At 35.1% G+C, this 13,892-nt stretch overlaps 1 protein-coding gene across 1 annotated transcript in view; it reads left to right on the top strand.

Annotated features, from left to right (window-relative positions):
- RIC1 (RIC1 partner of RAB6A GEF complex) overlaps positions 1-13,892 on the top strand; it is a 52,633-nt gene that overhangs the window by 20,384 nt on the left and 18,357 nt on the right. Inside the window, exons 4-10 of the mRNA XM_085307307.1 lie at positions 6,948-7,055; positions 8,070-8,212; positions 8,455-8,591; positions 9,946-10,037; positions 11,294-11,382; positions 12,176-12,320; positions 12,802-12,850. Coding sequence (XP_085163433.1) covers positions 6,948-7,055; positions 8,070-8,212; positions 8,455-8,591; positions 9,946-10,037; positions 11,294-11,382; positions 12,176-12,320; positions 12,802-12,850 — 763 coding nt within the window. The remainder of the gene's footprint in view (positions 1-6,947; positions 7,056-8,069; positions 8,213-8,454; positions 8,592-9,945; positions 10,038-11,293; positions 11,383-12,175; positions 12,321-12,801; positions 12,851-13,892) is intronic.

Genomic DNA, 13,892 nt, shown 5'->3' with positions numbered 1-13,892 from the left:
TGTAAACATAAAACAAGACTTGAATACTTTCAGTTACCTGAAAGAAGTTTTAAAACTTCTTGCTAACTTCTTATTGCTTACACATGCGGTTAGTGTACTCATGTCATACTCTTTTTGGCACTTTTCACATCTTTTTCCTTTTCTATAGCAAGACTGTTTATAGGCACCATAAATTACATTATAAGCATGAAGACAGTTTTTCTCTGATTCAGTAGATTTAAGATGAGTGTGTACAAAAGTTTGTACGTTAAACTGTAGAATGATCAGCACCTATGCAAGGCAGATGATTAGAAGTATAGTTAATTAACTTATTAAAGCATTTGGGGGGGAGAATTACATTTGAACTAGACTTTAACAGTGTAGTTCTTCTAGTAAGTTGTTTCTGGCATTGGTTGGATGATGCATATATAAAACTAGTTTTGTTATGGAATTTTTATTAACTATTGTGGTGCTTTCTAGCCCATTATGTGTGCTTTCAGGAGGTTTAGTACTTCATTAAGAAGTCTTTGAGATGGGGATAATAACTTGGTAAACCATTTAGCTTTTAAAAACRAATAATTGAGTAGTATGCTAGCTATTTATTACTGTCCTCAAACCACAGAAAACTGTACTAACTGTACTAAAAATTACTTTTTATAACTCTTATCTTTTATAATTGGAGCTTTTATAATKTGTTTTGTAGGCTCTCTTAGTTAAATTTTGATTGCCCAGCTGTTGCATTCTGTGTATATAGAAATACACATACATATATATACTCTGGATTGTACATGATACACTTCTTTTGATGGCTAGTTGCAGTATCTTGTGGGAGATGCAGGTTTAGGAGACAGACTCCACCTATGAAGGAAAAGCTCACAGAGCAACGTGTTTTACTTGTGCCAAAATTGTTCATAAAAAAGTATTATCATTGAAGGATTATGTATTTAGAGATGATAATACAATTTGTTTAAATCTGACTTACAAAAAAGTAATAGCTSTACAGACAGTACGCTTAAGTGAAGTCTTGGCATGAACCCTTGAACAATTATTAAGCATTGTCTGGTTGTGCTAATACAACAGTAATCAATATTGCCAATTTTCTGCTATTGTGACTTCAGGAAGAGCAATGGGACTACTTCATGATATGAGTTCATTCACAAACATTGTTTACCCTCTTTCTCACGTCATAATGCTTCTAATAGCAGAAACATCAAACTGCTTTTTGCCAAAAGCACTATTGAATTAACTATCTTAGCAGCAACAACTGTGAACTTCATAGTGTCAGAGTAGTATAAAAAATATTTAGTCTTGTTAGTTTCACTTATTTGTTCTAAAGGTACTTAATGATGAACTGGTCTGGAGAGTTTTTTATATATTTTTTCRGTAAAATGTCGTCATTTTCTCAAGCAGCTGTGATTTGACTCATGGGAAATGATGGTGTTGACTTGAATTTTGTTATTATATCTGACATTTGGACACATTCACTTTTTTTGGAAGCATAGAATTTGTTCAGCRTGAGAGCATCCATGAACTTCTCTAAATTGTTATACAGCCGTAACTGGAGTTATGATTTTAAAGTTATGTAATATGCAAACAATCTAGGATTTCTTTTGGTTATGGACCTATAAGTAATAGTTTTATTATGTGTTATCTTCTGCCCAGCCTTCGTGATGTTAGTTTTTAAGCACCTTCTGTCTATTGAAATCTTTGTTTGGTATGAAGTGCACTGTAATCCCACATACTTAAGGTCCTGTTTCCTCTTTGTCTAAGGAACATTATGTTAAATTTCTCAGGTACTTTAATCTCTGAAAGTATTCAAATCATCAAATACCTTTGTGCTGTTGTGCTCTTGATAGTAATTAGGTTCTTCTGTGTGTGACATCGCAATGGTAAAGCCATAAACTGATATCACAACAGTCTGGCAGTTTCAGAGGCATCAAATAAAAATGTAAACCAGCTTCCTGTATTACTCTGATTACTCCAGATAGTAAAGAGGAAACTTAAATCCATATCTGTTACCTCTACCTCCCAATACAGTGCTCCAGTGATAGATAAATAAAACCTTATTTTGAAAAACTAGAAAATTCTTCAGAACAGTCAGGCTAAAAAGGTGTTGTGTTGTTCTTTGTCACAAATTAAAGAAGTCTGTAAGCATATGCTTTACTGATCAGCTTCTAAAGGAGTACTGTCTGTTTTTTCCAGTGAGGCTTTTCCCTGGCTGTGGAGCACTGTGGCCCAGGATAGTTTGCTAGTAACAGCATGAGTTAATTTATAAACATAAATTAATTTAGTTTAGAAATTTGTCTTTTTTTTCCCTACATTTCTGCCTGTTTAGGGAAAAAAATTCTTCTTTTGGGTTGAAAAACACAGACCTGATTGGGTTTGAAGGAAGCAACCATATTTCTTTAGGAAGAATAGGATAAATTGAGCYAGTAGTAGATTTCAGATGTGTGTGTTACATATTTTCCAGCTATTTTTAATAAAGAAGACATCCATATGATATGTTGAAGGACAATCCAGGGAACTTTCTGTAAGTTTCATACTTYGTTTCAAGTCGTCAATGATCATGAGAAGTATTTCTATTTCTACTGGAATCAACCTTCTTTCTAAATATTTCTTGGTTGCTTCTGCTAGCAGTGATTAAGCCTGCTAATTATATTTCTGAGTAAGTTTTGTCTGTGGATCRTACTGCATCATTTAGCCACCATTTATGTAGTAAAAGACATAAATGCAGCACTGTTCTATTGGAATGTTGAGCGTGCTTATATCCTGTGTCCTCCTTGGACCTCCCCCAACCCCAAACAACAAACTCTTAGAAGAAGAAGAAAAATAACCTTCCTATTTCTCCTTCATCCATCAGATTCAGGGGAGGCTGACTGGTTATAATTTTGCTTAGTGCTTTCCCCTTTTTATAGTTACAGTACTTAAATTTCTTTCGAAAATACTATTCTCAGTTTTCTCATACTTGTATCTTGCATCTTTGAGCTTATTGTTTTTTTTCTTTTAACAAAATCAAAATATTATAGAGACAATACCTCTTAGGAATACAACAAGTTAGGATTTCATGTGGGGATTTTAGCAATTCACTTACATTTGGGGGAATTAAGGGCTAGAAGTGAACAGCTGGAAAAGGTCAAGGTAGGAAAACCTTAAAGAATCAGTCTTTTGAAAAGAAAGGCAACCCTTAACGTAGAATTTTTTTCACCATTCTTCTTAATCCTTATTTAAAAGATAATTTATAAGATTCAGCAGCTTAGATTTGCAGTCTCACCAAGGTATTTTATTAAACATATAGGGCTCTTGTTTGTGAATAAGCWCATCATCTATAATGTGAAATAGAGAGCAGAGAATGAACCTTGTGACTGGAACTTCCACCTAAATACGGTTTAAAATGATCTGAAATGTCCATTAAAAACKTGCATTTTACCATTAAAAATAGTCTGATTTTCCTTTTTTTCCCTCTTGTTTGGGATGTTTTTAGATCACGCGTATAGTGGAAAGTTTTTCTGAATTCTGAGTTTAAGAAACCTATTCAAATTTTTAGTTACATCAGCAGATAAGGCAAGTATCTTTAAAATTAATGAATAAAATACCTGACCATGGAATCTTGCTGCATACAGGCCTTCAGTTATTCACGGAAATTAGTGCCAGAACTCAGAAAATAAAGGGACAGATAATAGACTTTTGTGTGCTTGACTTGTAATTTTCTCTATTCTTTAAATCACAAACTCATTCACTTTGTGAAGATGTCTTTAAATATGTATTGAAATACAAGTAGAATTGAAGCAGTACTGTTTGTTTCATACATTAAGTTTAGTCATTACAGTGTGCTCATTCCTTTCAATCCTTCTGCAGAGCTTAGTTACTTAAAATTTGTATTTGAGTGTAGCAGATGCTGATGTGGCAACACAGACATTCTTTCCTGTTTCTGTCAGCAGTACACATTCTTGATTTAAAGGTCAGTGCAACTTGTAGCTGACTTATGAAGATGTGGAATGTTTGTGAAGACAGTGTAGTTTTGCTCCTGCCAGTAGTAAGTTTCTTTTTGATGTGGAGAATTTATCATTACGTATTAAACAGATTAAAGTACTGACATTTTGATTGTGACAATAATGCTCCCAAGGAAAAAGTATACCCGACAGTAACAAATTAGCTGAAATTAGCAAATACAATTGATAATCTTGCTTACTTTTATTTAAAAACACCCTTAATTTTAAAAACAGACGAACAAAATGCTGTCCACATGAGACTGCAATTTTTCTTTGAGCAAAAGATGCCTTTTAAACTGTATGTTCCTATTCTGGCTTTATAGTGTGTACTCTTTAGAAATGTTGTATTTATACTTGGTTGTATACCTCAGTTGTGAGAATCATATTGCATGTTGCACTATGTACATATAGCAGTAATATTTATACAAGCATCAATAATATTTATGTGATCATTTTCATTCAGTTTTAGTTGCTGAGGTTAATTCAGTTATACCATTGGTTTTAGCCTTGATAATCTGTAGACATTTTGTCTTGCTTGGGAGTATGTTGGGCAGAGAGAAACCTCATGAGGTTCAACAAGGGCAAATGCAGGTTGCTGTACTTGGGAGGAATAACCCCACGCACCAGTACAGGCTGGGGGCTGACCTGCTGGARAGCAGCTCTGCAGAGAAGGACCYGGGAGACCTAGTGGACAAATTGACCATAAGCCAGTGACGTGCCCTTGTGACCAGGAAGGCCAATGGTCTCCTGGGGTGCATTAGGAAGAGGGTTGCCAGTAGGTCGAGGGAGGTGATCCTGCCYCTCTACTCAGCCCTGGGGAGGCCTCATCTTGAGTCCTGCGTCCAGTTGTGGGCTCCCCAGCACAAGAGAGACATGGAGCTACTGGAGAGAGTCCAGCGTAGGGCTACAAAGATGATCAGAGGGCTGGAGCACCCGCCCTATGAGGAACGGSTGYGAGAGCTGGGCCTCTTCAGCSTGGGGAAGAGAAGMCTGAGGGGGGATCTGATCAATGTGTACAAGTACCTGAAGGGAGGGTGTCAAGGGGACGGGGACAAACTCTTTTCAGTGGTTCTCAGTGACARGACTGAAACTGAAGCACAGGAAGTTCTGGCTGACCACGAGGGTGAATTTCTTCCTTGTGAGAGTGATGGAGCACTGGCACAGGTTGCCCAGAGAGGTAGTGGAGTCTCCTTCTCTGGAGATCTTCAAGGCCCACCTGGATGCAACCCTGTCTAACATGCTGTAGGTGACCCTACATGAGCAGGGAGGTTGGTCTGGATGATCTCCAGGGGTCCCTTCCAACCTCAACCATTCTGTGATTCTGTGATGCTATTATATGCGTTTTCCATTTCTTTCACCTTCTTTACCCTTTAAGTTCATCCCATGCTACTGGACCAAAGAAGGACCTGTGCATTCATGGCTTGAAAGACATGTCTCCAAACGCTTCTTGAGAGGGAGAAGCAGCAGTAGTAGTTTTTTGTCTCCTTCTCCTTCCCCTGAATGACAGATTACCATAAAGACATAGAAGTCTGAAGGAATTAATCTTGTATGGTATAGCTTTTCTTTTGGTATGAAGTCTTTGACTCTAAAGTTGCCAGGCCAAATCAGATGTATTTGACCTCATGGACTTCAAGAAATGCAGTTTCATTTACAATTTAAGAGAAGAAAATGTTTTTATTAATTAGTTATCTTTTTAATATCTCAGTCCTCTTGTCACTCCCTGATAGCTAGCATCTATGAAAGTCTGTCTTTTCCCAAGTCAACCGTATTTGTAATTAATTATCTTTTGAAATGCAAAACAAGCATTTCATAATTTTTATGTTTATACAAATGTAGCCCTTACGGCAGCAAATTAACTAACCTTACATTAATTTTTCTCATTTTTACTGAAATCCTTGATGGTCAGTATGGTTTTGTTCTGGAGAGATGTTCCTAGCTCCTTCTGCTAACTCTAGCATATCARAGGTCATTGTGGTCTTACCTTAACTAGCAAGTTATCTTTACTGTATAAAAGAAGGTGTGGCTTCCATCATCAAACAGTTCAAAGGAATTATTTGTCTTGCTATAAAGTGATAATGAAATTACTGTAGTGTAAACTGAGATCAGTCAAGGCAGGAAGGAGATCAGTGCATCCTTGTGACGTCAAACTGACGTGAAACTGTGGCTGCCCTGGTCTCTGCTTCTTACCTTGCTGTAAGAAAAAAAAATTGTCAGTCAGAATCCCAGTAAAGATGATGTGAATTTGTGTACGTATCTATTGTTACTGACTAATGAAGTTAGACCAGATTTGACTCTAATTTGTCTGCAATGACTTTTTCATGCAAATTTAGATTTACTGATTAGTGTAGTCCTGTGTTCTGCACTAGATGGCATGATATTTCGATACTTAGGATTGTATTTCACTTTTTAGAAAAGTATTATTGTTAAACCTCTGATAATGTTATCAGAGGCATATGTGGAATTATTTGGTGATGCTGTATTGAAGTTTAAAATATATTGTATTTTATGAGAGAGTTTACATGTAACATCTAGAATGAAAGAAACAAAAATTGGAAACTTCCTGCATCTTGAAGTTGGTATAGTGTGATAATCTATTTAGAGGAAGAGCCGTGTTTGGCCATGTCTTTTCTAGGTCTTAAATTTTTTGTTAATGAAGAAATACTCACATGGATTACTATAATAAATGACTACCTGTTGGGATATCTGTGCAGCATTAATAGTGTAAACACTTATCTTGCAAAAGGATTTGAAGAAACATACACAATCTAAAATCTGTAGTGCATTTTGGTGAGGAATGAATTGGAGATGTTCTGTGTTTATCTTCATAAGCAGTGGAATCACTGCTTTTCTGAAATTGATTAAATCTGTGTGGAGAATTTCTGGAGTGCATTTCTTGTTTTCTTTCCTATGTGAGTCAATAACTGTTTTCTCTTTTGAGACACATTTTGTTTCAGTTTTAATACTTCTGTTCTCTTTTAGAGGAAGCCCGCATGTGAAGGGGACCCCACATTATAAGGAAGAACAATGTGCTCCTTCATTAAATCTAGAAATGAAGAAAGTGCTGGACTTGCAAGCGTCTATTACAAGGTGTGCTCACTAATCATATGCTAAGACTTTTTCTGCATACAGCACTTGCTTGTTGAAAAGGGAAGGGAAAAGCCAAAAGGAAAATACTGGTAAATCTAAGAAGGTAAAAATGTAAATTACTCTTTGGGAAATAGTACATGGAAAGTAGACATTCTCTTTTTTTCTTGGCTTGTATATACTGATACCTGACAGTCAATAGACTGACTAAATATGTGATTTAGGGATTTTGTGGACATATGTACATCAGAACAAAACTCTGGACAGAATTACAGCGCCTTACCTACCGTGTACTTAGGTTTGCTAGTTTGTTTTAGAGTAATATTTTGTTCAACTCAATTTTTTTGTGGTGAATGCCTTTCCTGTAAATAAACATTTAACGTACTGAATGAGCATGAATGAAAAGTGGATGAAACCGTGTAGGATGGGAAGGGTGTGGGATGGGGGAAAGAGAACAAAGTGCAGTTTGGCAACAGACCTTGTAAAGAAGAGAGACATTGCAGTAACTCCTGAGAAGATACTGGTTTTTATCTGTGTGCAAATAGATCAGCAGTGTTTTGAATTTCTGAGATCTTTTGGGGAGGACTGTAGGAGAAATCTCTTAACAAGCTTAGACCTCAGGTTACAAGGTGGTTTGAAATTATTTATAGTCAAGGCAATATTGATGATCTTCTAGGATGAATAAGTAATTGATTGTGGGTAGCAATGTATTATGTTTAATGAAAAAAAAAAAAAAACCTTCAGCAGTTTATATACCAGTTAAATAATTACTGTAACAATAAAAACCTGTTCCTGAACTCAGATTCTTGAGGGAGAGGAAACAAATATACCATATTTTGTCAGTTTGGTACCTTTACTGTGTAGAGAGCTTCTGCACTTAATTCATAGTTTATTTTATGTAATTAGCTGACATAGCTGCTTAAAGTGTGGTAATGTAGTGGTTGTTACATTAGTTGATATTTCTGTAATACTGATTTAAGCTGCAATTTTTTAGAGAATGACAAATGCATTTGTTAGTTTGCAGTCTGTGTTAGAGGATCTACTTGTTGCTACTGCTGATGGATTTCTCCATCTTATTCACTGGGATGGCATGACTAATGGAAGGAAGGCCATCAACCTATGCACAGTTCCATTTTCTGTGGACCTGCAGTCTTCTAGAGGTAGGGGTGTGTGTCTGTTTGTTTTAAACTTATAGCTAAATATTGGAGAAATACCCTCTAATATAAAACATGATGTTGTCTCTTCTCAAGCAGAGAAAAGAAAAATGTCTCTTTTATAAATGTGGATAAATTGCCTATTGAAATTAGTTTTTGCTCTGAAGTAATAAACAAAGAACTGAAATCTCTGCTAGCTTGCAGTGCCACTGTGTTGATGTATCTTAAAATCTTTAATGTTTTCTCAGCAGGTTCATTTTTGGGCTTTGAAGATGTTCACATCAGGGATATGGAGTACTGTGCCACACTTGATGGATTTGCTGTTGTTTTTAATGATGGAAGAGTTGGTTTCATTACACCAGTGTCAAGTAGATTCACTGCTGAGGTATTTAATACTTTTGGTGCACATTTTGCAATTAGARTTTTTTTTCCTGCTCTTTATTTCAGTCAGCTTACCTAAAAATTATTTTTGTAAGTATAAACTGCTTAAAGGGCAACATGAGAGCAATGCTGGATGTCATACCATAGTTTGAATGAGATTGTTTCATGCCTAGATGTTGGCTCTGTGGGAGAGCATGGTTGGAAGTAGATTTGGTCTTTAATTATATGTCACGTCAGAATCTCGTTACAGTCCTGAAGTTGTGTTCCTATCTCTGCAACTGACTTTCCATTGCTAGTTATAAGAGGGGGTAGTAAGGGGTAAATTGTCCAGTTACAGAGTGTCATATACTATTTCTAGCTTTCAGCTGTAACTAGGTCCATCTTGTTTCATAGCGACAAATCTCAGAACTTATTTTAAAGGAATCTTTTCCAAGCCATATGTTCTGTTTCCTGAAATTAAGCTTCCAGCCACACTAATCATTATAATTAGAGTTCTTTATTTTAATTACAGAAAAAAGTAGAAGGATTTTTGCAGTTAAATCCAGATTCCTGATTTGCTTTGGTTATTCAGAGCTCTGATAATCAAAATCCAGCTTATGTGTAACTTGTTGCATTGTTCCTAACAAAAATTAGAAGAAGATGCCTGTCTGTAGGGAGACTACTTATCTGAACCATGTCAGTTTAATATTGAAATTTGCAATAGAAATAGAATTTCAGATAGAAATACAACCTACCTTAATATTGAAACAAAAGATATTATAAAGACTTTGATTTGATGTTTCTACRTTAATATGCTAGGCAGTTTAAATATTGCTTTGACTTGGTATTTAAAATACAGCTATGTTTCTTGCTGTAGATGCACGGACTGTAAAGAAAAATGCCTAGATGATGGTCATCTAGCAGATCCAGATTATGGGATTGTCTCTGCCTTTGTAAATGTGGCTGGAAACCTGTAGTGAATGGACAAACATGTCCAGTAAACTAGTGTCACGCTCATGGGAGAAGTGTTGCTGTCACGATTTTGTGGAATTTTTGACTGTTATCCCCAAATAGGCAGCTAGATTACAATGTAGAAAGGTTGGATCACTGTGCAAACAGCTCTATATGCATATTCACATTTGTATATATCTATGAATGTATATTACACATATATTGTTTGGTTGGTTTTGACCATGTCTGTCAAATTGGTCTAACTGGGAGCATCTTGGGATTGGTACTATGAAACCCCATTTCTTGGACAGCTTTGAGCTTTGGTTCAGTGATTGCTGAATTTTGTAAAAAATACTGGATAGACGCTGACTATCATGATTAAAAGTACTGTTTAACCAAAAAAATTGTGTGACTGCTTTTCTTTGCAGCAGCTCCATGGTGTTTGGGCACAAGACGTGACTGATGGAACTTGTGTGGCAGTAAATAACAAATACAGACTAATGGCATTTGGATGTACCAAGTAAGTTTTGTAAGACAAATTGAATGGGAGATATATTTTTTTAATAAAGCATAAGTACTAGTTTCTATTTAAAAAGTTGTGTTGCAGAAGACTTTAAAGGTGAAAATAATCAGTCTTGCTAGAGGTGGTATAATTACCTTGTCAGGAAGGTTGGAGGAGGGAAGAGAAGGAATGATTGCATAGTTGTGATAAAGCTAGCACTGATGCTTGTTTTTTTTCTTCCATCTGTGGAAAATAAAAGTAGCTTGAGCTGTAGCAAGGGTTGGGAATGTGCTGATGTCCCAGTTAACTCTCAAGGCAAGATTATAAAATCAATTTTAAGCAGTTAATCATGCTCACAGAACAAGAAATAGGAACACTTTGCACCAAACTGAAGTGTTGATTTGGTTGAGAAGAATGTTGCCTATTTGGATAACTGAAATATCCATAAATTAAAAAGTTGGGAAAGTGCTCTTAGTTCTGGTGTTTGCTTTCTTGTATTTTCAAGACAGTTCCTCCTATATAATCTTTTTCTAGAAGGGCTGGAGTGTACTATTTTAGAGAATTTTGTAAGAACTTGGTAATCTGAGTAGCTTAGTCTTCAACTATTTTCTTAGGTATTCTGGGTTGTGATAATAATGCTGTATTTTAATGTTTGCCTGTGAAGCAAAAAATGGTTACTATAATTCCTTAATTTTTAGTGTGCACTAGTGCACTTTAAAACTTCAACACATAGTAGATAGTGTGTCCATTGCATGGATTGTCACAGAGTTGGAAGCCGTATAAATACTTGGGTTTCCCTATGTGTGTATGTTTTCAGAAAATGGAATACTTTCAGTTCTTTGGGTACTTCGTAACCAATGTTAACCAGGTTTTGAGTTCCCAAAGGTATTCTGGGGATCATTTTGTAAATATGTTTTGTGAAGTGCTTTCAAGTTACTTGCCACAGTGCCTCTCCTAGATAAATTTAGTATTACCAAGTATCAGACACATACGTAAATGTTAGGTGTGGGGTGCTTTTTCCCCATTTTTAAAAGGGAAAATTAATACTTATAAAAATATTTGGTCTTGATCAGAACTTACTCTTGCTAGAAAATTGTCATGGGTAGACTTTTTTTTTTTAATTACTTCTATTAAATTGTGTATATGAATGGAGCACTTCTGAGAATGGGAAAGCCACTTTTAAACAATAAATGACAGATTTTTTTTTTAAACTAATGATATCAGTTAGAAATCCAAATACTCCTGTAGCCTAAAGCATGTGTAATCTCTTCCAGCGGCTCTGTACAAGTCTATACAATAGATGTCACCACTGGAGCCATGCAATTTTCTCATAAATTGGAACTGACACCAAAACAGTATCCTGGTGAGCTAATTATATTGCTAGAATTTTCCAGCTGTTTTTCAGGTAATAAAGAATATTTTTATCCCTTGCTAGTTAGCAATTATTCATTGTTTGAGATGTCATTGATATTAGTATTTTTCCTCCTCTTTTTTCTCAATTGATTATTAATAGAAAAGATGACTTTTCCATTACTCACCTGAGAAAATGAGAGATTGTCAAAACTGGTAATGGGTATATGGATGTGGGAATTGACTTAAAATAGTTGTCATGGTTTCTGTAATTCTGTAGAAAATTATGTAGAGTCCAAAACTGCATAAAAAAATTGACAAAACCACCGGTCCTCTGCCTAAACAGAATTCTGCTTGATAAAATTTTTCATGTAGTAGTGATAAGTACTGTGGGCTTGAGAGTGGGAGCATATGAATGGGTAAATCATGTCCTTAACTGAACATTTGTGCCTATTATAAAAGGGAAATTTGGCAGTTTTGATAAGTGCCAAAGGAAGATTTTCCCCCTTTCTCTCCCCGAGAATCATCTTACCATCTTAGCAGTTACATGGTTGTGCCATAGCAGTGTGTTTGTGGCCTGTTTTTATAAATTCTTAGCTTCCAGTGAAGCTGACCATATTTTTTAGAGAAAATATTAATTCTTTATTTTCTGCTTACTCATTTTTAGATGGTTAGATGAAACAAAGTAGTAAATTGGAAAACAAAGTTTTTATTTCTATGCTGTTTTTGTTCTTTGTATATGATAAAAGAAATAAAGGTAATTTTGATATCTTTCATGTGGTAATCTATTGTCTGCTTTTGAACAGATATTTGGAATAAAACAGGACCTGTTAAACTTATCAGATGGTCACCTGATAGCTGTGTTGTTATGGTGACCTGGGAATGTGGAGGTTTATCCTTATGGAGTGTTTTTGGTGCTCAACTTATCTGTACTTTAGGAGGTGATTTTGCGTGAGTATCTTTCACTRAAAGTTATAAAATATTTTATTAGAACATTCCCTTTGTCTAATGAAAATGGTTAATCAGAAGATAATTAGCTGAGTTAGAACTTTTTGTGATTACATTTTAATCTCTTCGATATCAGAGTCATTCAGTGATATTAGGAGAGGATCATTTGAATATAAAGATTTATTATCCTTTTGTAGTGGTATTAGACAGCAAAGCGAATTACCTAAAAGATAGGCTTTACCAGGAAAATGGTATTAAAATTCTCCTAAGTATATTTATTGAAAATGTGCTAGCATCCAGAAATCATAAATCAAAAATGTTACCCTAGACAACTGGCAATTGCTTTGCCTTTAGGCAGTAGAGTGGATCAAAGAGGCTTTACAGCTGGACAATAAAATTAGAACCRTATGGTAATACAACATTTGGAAGATGGTTTTTTATGTTGATGCAGTTATTCCAAACTCAAACTTGTTCTGTTTTTAAGGTATCGGTCTGATGGAACCAAAAAAGACCCYCTAAAGATCAGTTCTATGGTAAATATGAATGTAAAAATACTGTAATAGGATGGCTATAATTTTTTTTTTTGTATTTTTAATAGAGCAGATTTTCAAGAAAGCAGGCTTGTTTTCTTTGACTGTTTTTACTTTTAATGAGTAAGATGCCTTAACTGTACTTCCGAACACAAGTATTGAGGGAAGAGGGAGAATGGGATAGCTGTCTGATCATGAAGTATGAATACTAAGCCTATTCTTGACTTTGTTTTAATAGTCGAGTGAACTTTTTTTATTTTCCTTAATCTCAGTGGTTATCCTGTGCTGTATTTCAGAGTACCATGGGATGCAAAACTATAGTGATTRTAAATTTACTAATTTTTCTAAAATTACTAGCCTATATTTGGCAGTTGAAGAAATATAATTCACAGTATGGTCTCATGAGAAACTTAACTGCTATTGTTTTAATACAAACAAATGAAGAAATCTTGCTAGTCTCTCAAATCAGTAGATGTTGGCAAGTCTAATGTTTAACAACCTTCAAGGTCTCTCACAAACTATGGTGCCTTTTCAAAAATTTTACAAAAAGGACCCCCATGATTTTATTTTGTTTGGCATTGTTACTATCAAGATTCATAATTTTGAACATACATCCAATTGGAAATATGTATTCGCAAGAACAATACTTAAAGTTGAAATTCTGATACTGTTGAAGTTAATGACCAACAGCCATTGTCGTTACTGTGATCAGGATTTTATACCTGATTCTGAGTGTGTTTTGGCTCCTTTTGTTAGTTGTTTAAGCTAGCAAACTAGCCTGCATAACTTAGGTGAACTTACAGAATTACTTTCAATTTAGCAAACCTTTGTTATATGCATAAATAATTTAAGTTGAATTCTTAATGTTCTTTTTGGTTTTTACTGTTTAGAGGCACTTATATGATGCCTATGAGGATATATTTATTTCAGAGAGTAAAAGCATGTTTTTCTCCCAGTCCTGTGTGTCTCATAAGATCAATTACAGTAGATTCCTGTAGCTTTTTAGTGAGAATCAATACTGACTTTTTTTTTTTTTTTTTTTTTT

Source organism: Rhea americana, unplaced genomic scaffold, assembly GCF_003343005.1.
Source record: "Rhea americana isolate MKP2758 unplaced genomic scaffold, rheAme1 scaffold_103, whole genome shotgun sequence".
In the NCBI taxonomy this organism is placed as follows: Eukaryota; Metazoa; Chordata; class Aves; order Rheiformes; family Rheidae; genus Rhea; species Rhea americana.
This window is presented reverse-complemented; position numbering and strand designations above follow the sequence as displayed.